General features: G+C 38.3%; 2 protein-coding genes across 11 annotated transcripts in view; one reads left to right on the plus strand and one right to left on the minus strand.

Moving 5' to 3' along the window:
* The window catches only part of LOC135205284 (uncharacterized), a 290446-nt gene that overhangs the window by 196397 nt on the left and 75477 nt on the right, over positions 1-18572 (plus strand). The gene's annotated exons all lie outside the window — the stretch shown is intronic.
* The window catches only part of LOC135205168 (uncharacterized), a 51010-nt gene that overhangs the window by 21927 nt on the left and 10511 nt on the right, over positions 1-18572 (minus strand). The window contains exon 4 of the mRNA XM_064235531.1: positions 11616-11716. Coding sequence (XP_064091601.1) covers positions 11616-11716 — 101 coding nt within the window. The remainder of the gene's footprint in view (positions 1-11615; positions 11717-18572) is intronic.

Genomic DNA, 18572 nt, shown 5'->3' on the forward strand with positions numbered 1-18572 from the left:
ACTGACATCCTAATTAAGGACAGTTTTATATTCCAGACTCATCCATTTTCTCTCTCTCTCGTAATCCCCAGAACGAATGCGCCTTGTTGATTCAGTGATCTATTGTAATCTCGTCATTAATTATTGACATCCAGATATCTGGGATGAGAGGGGACCCCTTCATCACCCCCCTCTCAGATTCAAGAATATATAATTCACTGCGTAATCAGGAACTTCTATATCAAAAGTCAGATGTAGTAAGTGTGACTTTTAAATATTAATTTTCAGGTTTAAAAAAGATTGAATTCGTAGGTGGGTACTGCCGTCAGTGCATCTCATGCGGAGCACTCTATGCACGGTGCACTGTATATGCATTACTTAAGGCTCTTTGCAGTGCACCGCGCACTATACTTAAGGCTCTTTGCAGCGTCTCTTCTGCCCATAGCTGCAAAAGATCACTTATCAAAAAAGGAAAAAAATAAAATGAATGAATAAATAGACCGCGAAATATAAGGATTTAAAACTACTTATGCCACAAAAAAAACCAACGAATAGACAGAAAACAAATTATAGAAGAGAGAGACCTTACCTTACAGACCTTACAGTTCGTTCGGGTTGCCCCAGGTCCCTCAGTGTGAGGCGCCTCTAATGTCTACCAGAGAGTTGCTAGTACATCTTCCGGTATATTTTGCATCTTCCAATCTTGGATGGTCTGGGATGCAGTTTAGATATTTGTCGAGCTTATTCTTAAACACATCTACGCTCACTCCTGATATATTCCTCAGATGAGCTGGCAACGCATTGAATAGACGCTGCATTATCGATGCTGGTGCGTAGTGGATTAATGTCCTGTGTGCTTTCCTTATTTTCCCGGGGTATAGAGAGAGAGAGAGAGAGAGAGAGAGAGAGAGAGAGAGAGAGAGAGAGAGAGAGAGAGAGAGAGAGAGGGCAGTTCCCTACGTAATTAGACGCAGTGTGTATCCATATATTTTTGAGAGTAGCAGCCATTGTGGGCAGGTAATGAACTCCGAATTTATAGACCTTGGCCCGAGAGCTTTTGGAGAGAACACATTGCGTCTCCTTAATGCTGGGGTTGGGGCTGGCCTTCTCGGCCTTTTCTTACATTAGCGTGTTTTGGTTTTAGACGTAACGGACTTTTTTTTTTTTTTTTTTTTTTTTTTTTTTTTTGTTTTTTTTTTTTTTTTTTTTTTTTTTTTTTTTTTTTTTTTTTTTTTTTTTTTGTACGCTTTATGTACTTTTTTACACAGCATACTTTTTAAGACACTTAACGGACATTTTAATACTTGACGTAATTTTTTGTCACTTTATCTACTTTTTTTTTTCTTTTTTTTTTTACACTTAACGTCCTTTTTTTCCCGTTTAACATACTTTCTGACACCGTGCCTTAAGACACTTTACAGTACTTCTTGACACTAGTGTAGTATTTGACACGGAAGGTATACTAACGTCAGAGGTTTGGAGAATAAGCAACACTGAGCGGTGTCTTAACAACCAAAATCTCTCTCTCTCTCTCTCTCTCTCTCTCTCTCTCTCTCTCTCTCTCTCTCTCTCTCTCATCAAGTTCAGTTTAGCTTCATTAACCACTGAATTTAGATATGTTATTTCATTCTCTCTCTCTCTCTCTCTCTCCATCAAGTTCAGTTTAGCTTCTTTAACACTGAATTTAGATATGTTATTTTTCATTCTCTCTCTCTCTCTCTCTCTTTCTCTCTCACTCTCTCTCTCTCTCTCTCTCTCTCTCTCTCTCTATCAAGTTCAGTTTAGCTCATAACCACTGAATTTAGATATGTTATTTCATTCTCTCTCTCCTCTCTCTCGTCTATCTCTCTCTCTCTCTCTCTCTCTCTCCTCTCTCTCTCTCATCAAGTTCAGTTAGCTTCATTAATCCACTGAATTTAGATATGTTATTTCATTCTCTCTCTCTCTCTCTCTCTCTCTCTCTCTCTCCTCTCTCTCTCTCTCTCTCTCTCTCTCATCAAGTTCAGTTTAGCGTTCATTAACCACTGAATTTAGATATGTTATTCTTCTCATCTCTCTCTCTCTCTCCTCTTCATCAAGTTCAGTTTAGCTTCTTTAACCACTGAATTTAGATAATGTTATTTTCATTCTCTGCTTCTCTCTCTCTCTCTCTCTCTCTCTCTCTCTCTCTCTCTCTCTCTCATCAAGTTCAGTTTAGCTTCATTAACCACTGAATTTAGATATGTTATTTCATTCTCTCTCTCTCTCTCTCTCTCTCTCTCTCTCTCTCTCTCTCTCTCTCTCTCTCTCTCTCTCTCTCTCTCTCTCTCTCACATCAAGTTCAGTTTAGCTTCATTAACCACTGAATTTAGTTAGATATGTTATTTCATCTCTCTCTCTCTCTCTCTCTCTCTCTCTCTCTCTCTCTCTCTCTCTCTCTCTCATCAAGTTCAGTTTAGCTTCATTAAACCACTGATTTAGATATGTTTTATTCATTCTCTCTCTCTCTCTCTCTCTCTCTCTCTCTCTCTCTCTCTCTCTCTCTCTCTCTCTCTCTCTCTCTCTCTCTCTCTCTCACATCAAGTTCAGTTTAGCTTCATTAACCACTGAATTTAGTTAGATATGTACTTTTATCTCTCTCTCTCTCCTCTCTCTCTCTCTCTCTCTCTCCACTCTCTCTTCTCTCTCTCTCTCTCATCAAGTTCAGTTTAGCTTCATTAGACACTGAATTTAGTCATATCTATTATTTTCATCTGACTAATGTTTGATGTAGAGGTCATTCAAAGTTTCAATTTTCCGCTTTATGGTTTTCACAGCCAACAGTTTGTTTACCATTTCCATTATCAAGCTTTTCCTCTTCGGCGTCATTTATTGATCGTTTCCCATCAAACGAGACTTTGGCTGGAATATTCCAGTCTGCCCGCTATCCATCATCTCTGGATCATTGGAGACATTGCCGATTTCTCCATCGGGGCATCAGATAACCGTTTCCCCGACTGAGTTTTGGTTTCGTGTATACCTCTGATATAAATATATATATATATATATACTATATATATATATATATATATATATATATATATATATATATATATATATACATATGTATACTGTCATGATTGCATTTCTCACGATTCACCTGACATTTTAATAATTGATTTATAATTTTTATTTATTTATTTTTTGTTCAATAAGTGAGATCTCCTCTTCTTGTATTTCTCCTTACCTTCTCTTACTTCTTGGTAATGAGCCCCAAATTCAGTGGCCTCTGTGATGGGGTTCTACCAGCTGAATAGGCTTCATCTTCTGAATAATAATAATAATAATAATAATAATAATAATAATAATAATAATAGAGAAAAAGCCGACTATCAACACGGTAAAAGAAACAGAATTTCTTCCTACCATCATAAGAAGAAATAGCACAAGAAACCATCCGACTCCGTATACCGCCACGAGAGAGAGAGGAGAGATCGAGGGGGGAGAACGACAGAGAGAGAGAGGGAGAGAGAAAGAGAGAGAGATAGAGAAAGAGAGAGAGAGAGGAACAAGCAGAGAGAGAAAGAGAAAGAGAGAGAGAGGAACAAGCAGAGAGAGAAAGAGAGAGAATAAGAATAAGCGAACGAGAAAGAGAGGGAGAGAGAGAGGAATTTGCAGAGAGAGAAAGAAAGGAACTGAGAGACAGAGAAAGAGAGGAAGAAGCAGAGAGAGAACGAGCGGAAGATGTGTCATCTGTACAGAATGCAGCAGTACCTGCCGCCCAAGAGGTAGGTACCCCAATCAACACCCAACCCACGCTAATAACTCCGGCCAGACTTTGCAGGTCTCATCGCCTCAGGGAAAGATTTCGTTACCATCCAACGGCCAATTAAAATCCCTGCTCATCGACCCGCCCACCGATTGTACACGACCTTGCATGTTATAAATACTTGTAAAACGTATCTTAATTCACTTTACTGTATACTCTCATAGATGAGAGTATACAGTAAAGCGCTGTCGACACGTTAGAGGAATAAACCTAAGACAAATGAAAATCTTTACATGTCCTTAGGAAACTTAATACACCAGCTACATGCTGACGAGAAGAAGATCATAAGAAGAATTGAGAAGATTCTATATAAATTAAATGCCGTTGAAACAGCTATTGTAATATTGATAATAATAATGATAATAATTGAATCACTTTTCTATGCACTTGGTGCGTTTTTATTTTCTTAGATTCATTTTGGCAGTGATTTATGACAGTAGAGATTCTCCACGTATACGATACTGAGAGACATGCATTTGGAAGTATTTGCAGGCTCGGTAAATACGAGTGAAATAGACGGGTGTAATTGAAACGTGGGTTGTATTACCGTAGAGAGTTTGTACGAGTACGATTTGAGCAGTGACGACTAGGTTAGACAATTAAGAGATCACTGACCACTTCCTTTTTTGTTTAGTTTTTGTGTTTTATCTATTTAGTTTCATTTCTGTGTTTTATTCAGTAAATGGTTTGTGTGGCAGGTCACTTGATGCTACAGGTTTGGGAAATGATCTATAAATCGTGAGAATAAATTTGATGACGAGATTAAAAGTTTAATTTTAGTTTGATTTTTTTTTCTGTGTCAGTTCACAGATCTCTTTCACGGAATGAATTAAGTCATCGCTCTCGCCCATTTATTTCTTCACCTGTTTTCATGACGGCAAATAATTAAGTTGATAATGATCGCGTGAACACCTTTCATTCATAATCTCCGATATAATCTCCGATAGGAACTGATGTGGGGATCGTATCCCATAATCTCTTGAGGGAGACATTAAAATAGTTCTCTACCGGGGATTCCTGCAAAACTTGTGTCGTGATTGTGTGTGTAATTCGGATATGACCGGTCATTAGTTATGCCCGGAGATATTAATAAAAATGTGGATGGGAATGTAAATTGGATTTTATGTATTATGAGAAGGTTCATTATTTTGTGATCGTCGTTCCAAACCTTTTCGTTCAGTGATGTTATTATTATTATTATTATTATTATTATTATTATTATTATTATTATTATTGATGCTGGTGGCCACAAGAGCGATATAGCGTTGTCTATTGACGTATGATAATACTCTTCGTATTGCTTCAATTTTCCACTATCATTTCTCATTCCACTCCAATATTTTCAATTTTCAGTTCTGCGTCATACGTCCATCTTAAATTAATATCTTTCCGTGGTACCGGTTTTCTACGTGGAGAGGATATTCCAGTAATGGAGGGCCTGATCTCTCTCTCTCTCTCTCTCTGGAAGAAAAAAATTTGATAAATTAAAAATGGAGCTGCTGCAGGGCCGGATGGAGTCCCTGCTATTTTGTTAAAGAAAGTAGTTCATTCTATCGCAAAGCCACTTGCAATATTATTAAGACAAAGTGTAGATACAGGCAAGATTTATGATGAGACACATTAGCATATATCACCCCTACTTTCAAAAGTGGATCAATAGAGGCAAGTAATATAGGCCTGTGAGTCTAAACATCACATATTATGAAAGGTGTGAAAGGGTAATGAAGAAAAACATTATGAAACATTTAATAAAAAATAATTTGTTTAATATAGGACAACACGGTTTCGTACCCGGAAAAAGTACACAAACCCAACTGTTAGTCCATCGTGAGAGCATATTCAAAAATATGAAAAAGCGGAAATGAAACAGATGTGGGTTTTATCTAGACTTTGCAAAAGCTTTGACAAAGTAGACCATAATATATTAGCAAAGAAAATTAGAAAACAATATCGTAGATAAAGTAGGAAGATGGTTTAAAGAATTTTTCACAACAGAAAACAGATAGTTATTGCAAACAATGAGAAATCGGATGAAACCAAGGTAATATCCGGTGTGCCACAAGTACGGTGCTAGCTGCAATATTGTTTGTTATTATGATTGAAGACATAGACAGTAATGTTAAGGATTCGGTAGTGAGTAGTTTCGCTGATGACACAAGAATAAGTAGAGAAATTACTTGTGATGAAGATAGGAACGCTCTACAAAGATACCTTAACAAAGTATATGATTGGGCAGAGGTAAATAGGATGGTATTTAACTCTGATAAATTTGAATCAATAAATTATGGAGACAGAAAGAAAGCTATATGCATATAGGGGACCTAATAATGAGACAATCACAAATAAGGAAGCAGTTAAAGACCTTGGTGTGATGATGAATAGGAACATGTTATGCAATGATCAAATAGCCATTCTGTTGGCAAAATGTAAAGCAAAAATGGGCAATGGGAATGTTGTTACGGCACTTCAAAACAAGAAAAGCTGAACACATGATTATGCTTTATAAAACATATGTTCGTAGTCCACTTGAATATTGCAATATGATATGGTAACCCACACTATCAAAAGGATATTGCACAAATAGAGAGTGTACAAAGGTCCTTTACAAGCTAGAATAGAAGAAGTTAAGGACCTAGACTACTGGGAAAGACTACAATCCTTAAAATTATATAGTCTAGAAAGGAGAAGAGAACGCTACATGATAATTCAGGCATGGAAACAGATAGAAGGAATGACAGAAAATATCATGGAACTAAAAAATATCAGAAAGAGCAAGCAGAGGTAGATTAATAGTGCCCAAAACTATACAGGAAAAATAAGGAAAGCACACAGAACATTAATCCACTACGCACCAGCATCGATAATGCAGCGTCTATTCAATGCGTTGCCAGCTCATCTGAGGAATATATCAGGAGTGAGCGTAGATGTGTTTAAGAATAAGCTCGACAAATATCTAAACTGCATCCCAGACCATCCAAGATTGGAAGATGCAAAATATACCGGAAGATGTACTAGCCAACTCTCTGGTAGACCATTTAGAGGCGCCTCACACTGAGGGACCTGGGCAACCCGAACGAACTGAAGGTCTGTAAGGTCTCTCTCTCTCTCTCTCATAATGTACTGGGTGTAATATATATACATATATATTTGGTTAGATCATGAAGGTATAGACATAGATACAAGGAGAGACTTAAGAAGAATAATAGATATATTATATATATATATATATATATATATATAGAGAAAGAGGAAGAGAGAGAGAGAGAAGGAGAGAGAGAGAGAGAGAGAGAGATGAGAGAGCAAACTTAATGAACACGAAAAGCGAGCGCAGCCGTCCTTTCCTTTCTGTAAGGAAGCCCCAGGTGTCTTTATAAATGGTTTGCACTTAATGATGTCGAGTGAGTGTATAACTTGCATTTGGTGAAATGAATGTAGTAGTAGGGATATATCCAATTACGCCTGCTCACTAGTTTTCCCTATTTCCCTATTTGGTCTTACGGCTTCTCTACGTCAAACAATTTAGGTTTGATTGTTGTCTGATGTGAGGTTCAATAGCAGCAATAAAGAGTGGAGAGAGAGAGCGTGTTTGTATGCTTGTCTTTGTCTTTGAGAGAGAGAGAGAGAGAGAGAGAGAGAGAGAGAGAGAGAGAGAGAGAGAGAGAGAGAGCAACAGCAAGACTTAATTGGCAAAGACAGAAAAAGCAAAAAGTGGAAGAAAAAAATTTGATAAATTATATTAGTCAAAACTAGGCATAACCAAATTTTATTAAAAGTAAAAATATTGAAGAAATATTTATTTTTACTTTTATCAAAAGTAAAAATATTGAAGGAAGAGAACATTGCAAAAAGTAACTCAAGCGATTTAGTGTGACTATAATTATAATGAATGATCAAAGTTTCTTTTAACTGATTTCACAAGACTTTTCATCGTTAAGAAATGATTTTTCAAAGATATTTTCGCCTTAAAACTCGAGAATTAATTGCACAAATGCAAGGGAATATTTTTTAAGAATTTTTTTTATGTAAAATAAGATAACAAGCCTATTATTACTAATAATAATTCTTTAAAGCAAAAAAAATTTTAAAGAAAGAAAACTATAATTGAATTGAATGATAAAAGTTCCGTAGTCCCATAGCTGCTACCCCTTTTCATTCCTTTTACTGTACCTTCGTTCATATTCCCTTTCTTCCATCTAACTTTCCACTCTGCCTAACGATTATTTCATAGTGCAACTGCTTTGAGGTTTCAAGCGCTGGGTGACCTCATAGGTCCCAGCGCTTTGCCTAAATTGTATATTCAGTCAATCCGTTGTTAAAACTTGAAAAGGAATCTTTCATATGTTTCAGAATATTCACGCATTCTCTTCGGGGGTAGTGCCGTCAGTGGACCTCATGCGGTGCACTGTAGGCATTACTTATGGTTCTTTGCAGCGTGCCTTCCTTAGGCTCCTAGCTGCAACCACTTTCGTTCTTTTAAAGTACCTCCTTTCATATTCTCTTTCTCCATCTTGCTATCCACCCTCTCCTAACACTTGATTCTAAGTGCAACTATGAGGTTTTCTTCTTGTTACACCTTTCAGACCTTTTACTGTCAATTTCCTTTTTTTAGCACTGAATGACCTCATTGGTTCCAGTGCTTGGCCTTTGGCCTAAATCCTATATTCAGCTCAAGTCTTCGGGGGAATTAAAGGAAATCTTGTTTATATTTGCACGAAAATGCTAAAAGATCACTTAAGGCTGTTGTTACATAAGTCACTTATTGGATTGTTTAAGCTAAAACATTTTGCAAACTCTTTTTAATATTGATTTTGAATATTTAATCAGATCTTATGTTTTATTTTAGGCGAACGCTGACAAAGCGTCATTCAGATATTATAAGCTTTTCGGATGTTTTCATTAATATCTCCCAGTTTTGCGTCAATTAACCTAGAAAATTTGGAAGGTTTGATTATCACATTTGCTTTCATAATCTAATGGAACTGATTGGCTGTGTGTGTGGCTTCGGTTTAGGATGGGAGACAAGTCTATTCGTGGAAAGGAGGTTGATTTGAAGGTGTGAAAGCTATTTGAATCTTAATTAGGCTTCATGTTCAATGTTCACGCTGTACATTTTACATTTTCTGCATCATTCTTTGTGACCCCGTTTCATATGAGGTCAAATTAATTGGACGTAAAAGTACAAAATGTCAGGCTGGGTTGGTGGAAGTGTTTTTTCAATTTATTTTTATATATTTGTGCTTTGGAATCTATTCTGATAAGCTAATAATGTCCATTGATGTCTTTCGTATTTAGAATTGTGTTGCAAAATGTCGTCGTACGATTTTTTTTTTTATTTCGTAGGGAGGTGGTGAACGTTCGTGTCTCAGTGCTGAATGACCTCATATGTCCCAGCGCTTGGCGTCAGCCCTAAATGGTCATATTCAGAGTCTGATGTTTGAAGGATTTTTTAAAAATAATTTTTTATTATTTTTTTATCAATGTAAATCAGTTCAATACCCAACTCCCCGATCACAATCTATGCAACTCTTCGGTATTCCTTTCTTTTGTGGGGAGGGGGTTGGAATGAGAAGGTTCTTTTGGGGGTTTGGGGGCTGGGCGGGGCTCGCAATACCCTGGAAGACGTCTCGGACAAACAAACTCACAAACTACTGAGAAACTTGGTTGAAAAGGGAGTGAAAAACTTATATTAAACGTCGATCCAAAGGTAAAAGGGATCTATAAAAATCTGTTTCTAGATGTAAATTGTAAAACTTCGGAATAACTTTCCCTGCAGAGCCCAAACCATGCTGGCCACTTTGGGTGATTGCACCTTCCAGAGTTTATATAAATATATTGAAGCTCCACCCCCCCCCCCCACCTTTATTCATATTGAGTTTCCAAGAAAGAGAGAGAGAGATCTATATAAGGAGACGGTCAATCGAGTTTTCAATATATCAACCAGTTCTTTAAAAATATCTCCCATCCCCGTGGTTCCTCATGTCGATGCAAAGTGGCCTCCGTAAGGTCTACTAATTGTCGGGGGTTACGTCCCCCCCCCGCCCCCCAACCTGGGGATCGAACTCGTTGCTTCACTCTGGGAGACCCTCCTTCGCCGTAAATGCCTGCCATAAACTATATATATATAGCTATTATCATGAGTGACGTCATATGGTTCTTACTGATGAATAGTGAGATATATATACTATTATATAATATATATATATATATATTATATATATATGTATATACTATTAATATATAAATTATATATTGAATTATCATTATGCCCAAGTTAACCGCCTTCTCTCTCTCTCTCTCTTTCTCTCTCTCTCTCTCTCTCTCTCAATCTTCATTTTAGAGAGTAAATGGCCCACGAGAGACGTATTTTTCCAAAGAATTTATTCCTTTTGATCTCATAAAGGAAGTGAAGCTCTGAATTTTCGTGCTTATTTCACATAGAGAGAGAGAGAGAGAGAGAGAGAGAGAGAGAGAGAGAATATAAAAAGAAGGGGCAGAAGCAAAACATACGTTAAAAACCTACACGTCGTCCCACATAGAAGAGAGATGCACGTACATTAAACAGACTGTCGGGTAGACTTCACACCGCGCCCCCCCCCCCCCCAAAAAAAAAAAAAAAAGGGGGGGGGGGCGGCTCCCAAATGAAGCCATCAGAGAATAGAGAGAGAGAAAAGGAACCATGGGGAAGAAGAAGGATTTTGAGATCCGCCGTTTCTCTGCGGGTGTCATTATTGTTTACCGACTCAGATGATACTATAATGACTCTCTCTCTCTCTCTCTCTCTCTCTCTCTCAGTGACCCAAAACATTGGTACAAGAATCCTCTGTGCTGAATCAGCAGTCGCTAATCATTCCTTTTTTTTTTTTCTAGGAAGGTGCGTTTAAAAAAAAATGTCTTTATTTAGTTTTGTGTAAAGGAAAACTATCGAGGTAGCTATTTGTCTGTCCGTCTTCCCTCAGGTTCTAAAGACTACTGAGGCTAGAGGGCTGCAAATTGGCACGTTGATCATCCACATACTTGATCTCCACTCTCTCTGTGTATTTCCCAATACCTTCTGTTTCGATCGAACGCCATAATATATTCTTTGGAAGCTTGAATTGAAGGTCTGATCTATGTGTGCTTGTTTTCATTTGAATAGGGCTCATCTTCTGAATAATAATAATAATAATAGAAATAATAATAATATTAATTATTATTATTATTATTATTATTATTATTATTCAAAAGTCAATGACCTATGTGGGTTTCGTTTCCATATGAATAGGGTTCATCTTCTCAGTGATAATAATAATAATAATAATAATAATAATATTATTATTATTATTATTATTCAAAGTCAGTGACCTTCCTATGTGGGTTCGTTTCCATATGAATGTGGTTCAACTTCATCTTCATAATAATATTAATAATAATAATACTATTCTTTCCTCACTTGCTGGCATCAATTCCCAGCGTCAGCCCTTGATTACGAGATCATCCCTTTGAGAGAGATGAAGGATCCGCGACTTCTTTGAAGTCGGCGACGCCAGATCGCAGAGAAGAGCATCATCGACGCCGTGGGAGAAAAGTCACGCGAGCGACCCCATAGTTGGGGGAGGGGGGTTGGGGTGGGGGGGGGGGGAGGGGTGGACGGGAACACTTTGATATTGACGGGAAGACAAATTGGTTTCTTTCATAGGTCCCTTCAAAAAAAAAAAAGAAAGAAGCTTAGGAGAGAAGAGAGAGAGAGAGAGAGAGAGAGAGAGAGAGAGAGAGAGAATTCAATTGCTCTCTCGCAATAGGTTTTTCATCAGGAATTCAACGAGTGAAAAGTGAGCCGAAGTTTCTTCGGCGCAATCGAGTTTTCCTGTACAGCGTATGATGCTGTTTGAAACTCTCAGCCACGACCGGGCAGCGCTCAGTTGCTCCCCAGATGCGGCCAAGTGAAGATTCGTCGGCTGCTGGCCCTTCAACCTTCAATAAAATAGAAACTACTGAGGTTAGAGGGCTGCAATTTGGTATGTTTGATGATTGAAGGGTGGATGATCAACGTACCAATTTTCAGCCCTGTAGCCTCAGTAGGTTTTTAAAGATTTCAATAGTTTTCATAGGATAAATCATCCAAAGAGGATTAACATGACATACAGGTATAAAAGTAACCCAACAGTTCACGATGAAGACAAAATACTTTACAAGTGAACACGGACGCAGAACAAGAAGTGTTTAAAATGGATGGATGCAACGTGCATAATGTTATGGCCCTTTTCATCTTCATACAAAAGTAGGTTTACATAAAGGTAAATTAACAAGCCATAATTTAATATAGACGAAAATACTGTAAATATAACGATAATGACTTCCTAGAGATATTAGTCCTAAATAACGACCCCTAGAACTTTGTAGGGAGTCACTACCTGGGGAAGATCCATTTGAAAAAACAATAGGCGAATACATGTATTAATGGCCCAGGTGATGAAAACCAGCATATCCCAGCCTCATCTAAATGCTACGTTAAAAACTCGTAAAATAGCCACACTATGCAAGTAGAGATGTACACAGGTGACATAGGCGGGGATGCGGACGAATGTGTGGAACTTTATTGTTTTTCCCGGTGACAGATGGCATCGATAATCGATTGGTTAGGGGGGGCGGAGGGGAGGCAGATATTGCATCATTACCAGCAGTTAATTAGATGCCTCATCTTCTCGTATTCATTCGCGTCTCGCTGGTGATGTGACGCTGAAAGCAGCCTACAATAGACTACTTCTACTATAACTGATTCACTTAAGGTAGATTCTCGGATGAGCCTTATTCTTACGAGACGTTTGTTTGGTGGCTGCTGATTGGCTGGTACCGGGAGGTAGGCAGCCCCCAGCCAATCAGCGGCCGCCAAACTAACGTCTCGTAGGCATAGGGCTCAACCAAGAATGTACCTTAAGTGAATCAGGTATAGTGTCGAAGTTCTCGAAGTTTGAAGGGGGAAGAATTAGGGTCGTTTCTTCTCAATGTTAGTCGTCTCGTCGACTGACTGATTATAACCAAAATCGACGAATTGCAATGGAAGTGGACGTTTGGAAACGGAAAATGGAAGGTAGGTGGACTCTGTCTTATATAAACGGTAGGCTTATCATCTCGCTGGAGGGTCCACTCTCATCTCGTGATAGGAACATCATTGTATTGATATATCTTTTTTTATCTTCTTTTTTATTTTAATTTTTTTTCCAATTAATCTTACACCGTTTCTCTCAAGTACAGTTTCGCGTGACGATTTTTTATATTCCTTTTTGTTTATTTTATAGTTGCAAGCCTTTTTTGGTTTTATTTATTTATTGGAAGAAAGTCCCCCACTGACATTTGCTGTTGTTACCAGCGCTTAACCGTCATTGCGCCTCATGTGGTGCACTGTAGGCATTACGTAGCCTTTGGCCTCAAAATTCTATACTCCAATTCCAACAGCGCTGACATCAGCACCAAAATAGAACTTTGATCTGACATGAGCTGTTCATGTCAATATTTCTCATTTTCAGTTCTTAAGAATAGTCGGAGAACTTACTAAGGGAGTATCAAAGTTCCTTTAGAAGGGTTACACACTCAATACCTCACACACGCGCCACCATAGATCCAATAAGGAGATTAGTTATTGAGTTCAGACATTGTTTATGCATTACACCAGGTTATGTGAATACTAATGGACTGGACTTGACGCGAATCTGTTGTCGCTGATAAATTTTCAAAATACTTCTAAAACGGAGAAGAATGTAGCTGGTCTGGTGGTTTAGTGGTTAGTGTCGTGAAATGCCACACAGATGTCGCGGGTTCGCGTCTCCCCCAGGGCTATGAAAAGCCATTGGCTCTGTGTTGCCGCAGTGTTGGGGGGTCTTTAGCGGTGGGGGGATTTCAAGTCAATGACCCCCTGTGGTGGGCTTGTTCCATGTGAATAGGTTGCCTCTACTGAAATAACCTTCCACATTTATTTCTCTTATCCCTCTGCTGCCTAACTTTGGAATTCCGTACGCTCTTCTGTGCTCTCTTGACACAATTGTCGCCGTTAATGTCCTTGCGTACATTTAGGGCAAGACAAGGCCTTCTCTTCGGCTCTATTATTACATTTGGTAAAATATATCTGAACTGAACAAAAATGTGTACAAAACTGCAACATACTGGTTTATCATTACAGTGGTTCAGTTTTGTAATGGAATTCAGTGAACGCAGTTAGCTGTAATTGAAACTGTATATGATTTCAAACAAACCAACTTGATTCAATGTATATTCGTGTGATATTACTTTTGCGTAGTGGCGATAGTTTTGGTATACATATTTGCTGTATAGAATTCTCGTTTTTTTGGAATGAAGCCATAGTTTATTGTGTTTAATGTCTATCTATCTATCTGTCTGTCTATCTGTCTATCTATCTATATATCTATCTATCTATCAATCAATGTATTTATTTATTTATACACAGTTACTCATTCACCTATAATTTTTAACCACATTGATTGTCCACAGGTTGCCAACCTTCTTAATTTCAGGAATTACTTTAGTTAATATGGCTGCTATTCCTATCCTCTTCTCTACCCTTGCTGCATCCTGTGACATTTGACTAACCCTTAAGTGCATAATTCACTATTAGGACCACAAAGGCCCCATGGCCGTTAAAGACTTTGTACCCTCAGAGCAACAGATGAGTTGTAGACTTCGAATTCAGTGTGCATCATCTGGGATGAGAATGACTACTGTTGCCTTTCAAAGTCTTCATCCTATTCCAAGCCTTCTGACTGATGCAAGAGAGAGAGAGAGAGAGAGAGAGCTCCCTTTGGACACTCACAGCCAACCCTCGAATTATTAGATATTTTGAGGAACATTCCAGATCACCCCCAACCTTTGTGGCTTTATAGTCAGACAATTCTTAAATACTTTTGTGCCAAAAAGATTTCAGCTGCTTCTTCTTCATGGTTACCTGATTTGTTTTTGTATTATCGGTTTTAGAAATCAGATAGCAGATGAGGATACTGGTTCATTTTTTATAGTTCATTTGCCAGGTTGCTTTTGGAGCCTTTAATAGTCATTTTAACTGTCAATGTGTAAATCAGGTTTCAGCGTCAATATTTACACCTGAGCTACAAGGTAATGAGGAGATAAACTTGGATGACGGCAGATTTTGATTGAAGGTTTTTTCTGGCCGCCTGTGCTTGTGGGTGTAAATGAAAAATGAAGAGGCGAACACCTTTGGAAATCCAAGCACCTAGTCGAACTAATTCCAAGAGTCCCATCTCAGGTATACTAATCTCAAATCTAAAATCAAAAATTAAAGTCTTGGGGAGAAAGAAGCCTCAAGTAGGAGAAATAAATCCTCGGAAGAGAAAAAAAAAGTTCCAAAATCAGGGTTCAGATCCAGCGTATGAATCCCATTTTGGACATGACGACACGTCAAGTCATTAGTTGATTCTTGATTGATCGGGGGAAAGGTGTGTCGTCGCTCACTCACTCACTCACTCACCCGGGTCCAATCCACACCAGTCCCCGGGTCGGGGAAATGCCGATAATCAATGTATCGGATATTGAATCATTATTACCGGTTTTGATTAGGATATGTGTGTGTGTGTGTGTGTGTGTAATGTAGCTCATTTGCATACTTGATCGATGAGTGTGTCAAGGAAGTCAGTGGAAAATATACTATTTTTATATATATATATATTTTTTTTATTATTTTTTGCTTTGTAGTTAGCTTGATACACACACACACACACACACACACACACACCACACACATATATATATATATATATATATGATATATATATATATAATATATATATATATATATATATCATCGAAAATATGGAACGTGATGAACATATAAAGACAAAATCCACGAGGAAAAGATAACCGCTGGAAGTCTACAAGGCCTTTCGACTTAGCAGCCTGCTAAGCGAAGGACAAGACATCGAAAGGCCTTGCGAAAACGCCATCGTTTCTCTTCCCTTCGTGGATTTTGTCTTTATTTATTTATATACATATGTGTGTGTGTTTTATAAAGTGTTTTTGCTTACGTGTGTGTCCATATGATAAACAGTTCATTCATCATTTTGTATATCCATGCGGTATATACGTATGTGTGAGTATTTTTGTGTGTGGATATTTGAAATGAGCCTCGACTGAAAACGGTATGTGTATAGATTTACCGCAGATGGCCGTTTCATTACCCTCCCTCAATCCTCCTGTAATGGAATTCGGTGGGTGGCATCAAATTGTGATTGGACCTGAGCTGGTGGTGTCTGCCGGCGTCTCTTAGGGACAAAACACGATATTTTTTTTTTTTTTTGTCTTCTTTGGTTGTCTCAGATCGCGAGGAATCTCCTCTTGTCTGCGCTCTCTTCAGAGTTGGCTGAATCCGTTGAATCCGCTGTCTTGTCTCATTTTGAAAAGGGGAGTTCTCTAAGCTTAGGCAGAGGAGTTCGTTTAGTGGCAGTTTAGCTGCTGTGGTGAGATTCGTTACGTAGTATATGTATATTTAAGTTTTATACGAGAGAGAGAGAGAGAGAGAGAGAGAGAGAGAGAGAGAGAGAGAGAGAGTATTTGAATGCTTCCTCTAGTTTCGTTACTTGTTGCCACATTTGCCTCGACATTTCTCAACGTATCAGTTCTTCTTCCGCCACGTATATACTGCATAAACAGCCCATCTCCTCACATTCGGCATTTGACGCTTTCCTAGGCGTTCAGCAACAACACTTCACTTCCATAAAGGCGAGTTGCCTCAACCTCGACTTCCAAGTCCCTTCCCAGACGTCTGCAGTTAACTGCTACCGTTTCTGCTTGAACTGATCTATGACTCGCTTCTCTTCTTCTCTCGGTATAGAGGCATCCATATTCCTTTCTTTCAATCAGTTACATGAATCAAACTGCTTCCATTCTTGTGTCAGCCATGTTTACTCTTCAAGTTTCTCCTGTCGCAAGTTGCTCTCAAACTGTCTTGCTAGTTTTGAAGTTTGTCTTCGGTACTTCCAATTGAGCTGTTTATCATTGAAAAACGTCAGCCACTCCACAATCTATTCGCGCCCTAGTTTGTTGCCCTAACAATTTTCCACTTATATAAGTCCTTTTTCCACTTATATAAGTCCTTCTGAGATCACTTCAACTTAAAAAATATTGAAAACAGCCGAAGACGTATACATTTCTCTCGTATACATTTCAAGGAACATTTCACATCACATTTTTTCACTTATATCTTCCCCCTTCTCATCTGCCCCCTTCTCCAACTCCTCAGATCACTCCAACTTACAATATCGGAAACTCAAGAAGACATAGCACAGTCTTTGTCTCAGAACCCACTTTTTATGCCAAACCAGTCACTCTCGCCTGTACGTTTCATGAAAACATTTCACATTCATCGTGACAACTTTCAGTGGCTCTCTGGAACTTACGGTAACTTCTGTATCATATGTCTTCAGTAGCTCCTGTCAATTGTATCGTAAGTTTTTCTTGGTTCTTGTATTCCAAAATAAAACTTTTGGCTTTATTTTCAAACTTTCCCAGATTATTGCTACATAACTAAAGTTGGTCAAACTAACTAATCTCTCTCTCTCTCTCTCTCGTCTCTCTCTCTCTCTCTCTCTCTCTCTCTCTCATATTATATATATATATATATATATATATATATATATATTCTATATATATATATCTAGAGAGAGAGAGAGAGAGAGAGAGAGAGAGAGCACACTGGTGCGTCTCTCTCTCTCTTCTCTCTCTCTCCTCGTCTCTCTCTCTCACACACACACACACACACACAGCACCACACACACACACACACACCACACACCACACACACCACACACACCCATTACCCCGATTTTTGTACATTTCGTTCAGGATATCGGGAAGGGTAATTCTTATCAGATAACGGCTGTGGATGGGGATATATATATATATTATATTATATATTATTATTATATATATATATATATATATATAAATATATATATACTTATTCAAACATTTTTAAGAACTCAAACACTTCATTGTTAAAAACAAAACTCTTTGAGTTCCTCACAATTGTAAAGGCTTTTTAAACACTAAATAAATAAATAAATAAATAGACGATTGATACGCGGAATTCTAGACTTCCTCTGTCTCCCTCCCTGTGCAGGAAACCAGTGGTATATCCCCTTTTTGATATTCCAGTAAACATCAGGTAATCTAAGCGTTAAATTATGTACAATGGTTGTCAGCCCAAACTGGTACGGGTCACAAAGAACGGTGGAGAGAGAGAGAGAGAGAGAGAGAGAGAGAGAGAGAGAGAGAGAGAGAGCATATTGTGAACGATCATTAAAGTAAATTATGTATATACACGGTTGTCGGCCCACTGGTGCGTTTCTCTCTCTCTCTCTCTCTCTCTCTCTCTCTCTCTCTCTCTCTCTCACACACTTACCCCCGATTTTGTCTTTCGTTCAGGATATAGGAATTCGTATCAGATAACGGCTGTGGATGGGGATATTAGATATTAACTTTGATAATGATCTCAAACCGTAGTAATGTCAGCATTGAGAGATCCTACTAGTTTGACGTAAGTTGTGACAGGTAACTATAATCATTGCGACGTGGTGCACTGTATGCATCACTTAAGGTTCTTTGCAGCGTCCCTTCCTTGGGCCCCTAGCTGCAACCCCTTTCATTCCTTTTACTGTGTCTCCGTTCGTATTCTCTTTCTATCATATGACTTCTCATCCTCTAACATTGTTCTCAAACGCCTTTTTATCATCCTTTCCCCATTGTTTCAGCGCTGAATGACCTCTTAAGGTCCCAGCGGATGGTCTTTGGCTAATAATCTTAATTC

The sequence above is a fragment of the Macrobrachium nipponense genome, chromosome 49, assembly GCF_015104395.2.
Source record: "Macrobrachium nipponense isolate FS-2020 chromosome 49, ASM1510439v2, whole genome shotgun sequence".
Taxonomy (NCBI): domain Eukaryota; kingdom Metazoa; phylum Arthropoda; class Malacostraca; order Decapoda; family Palaemonidae; genus Macrobrachium; species Macrobrachium nipponense.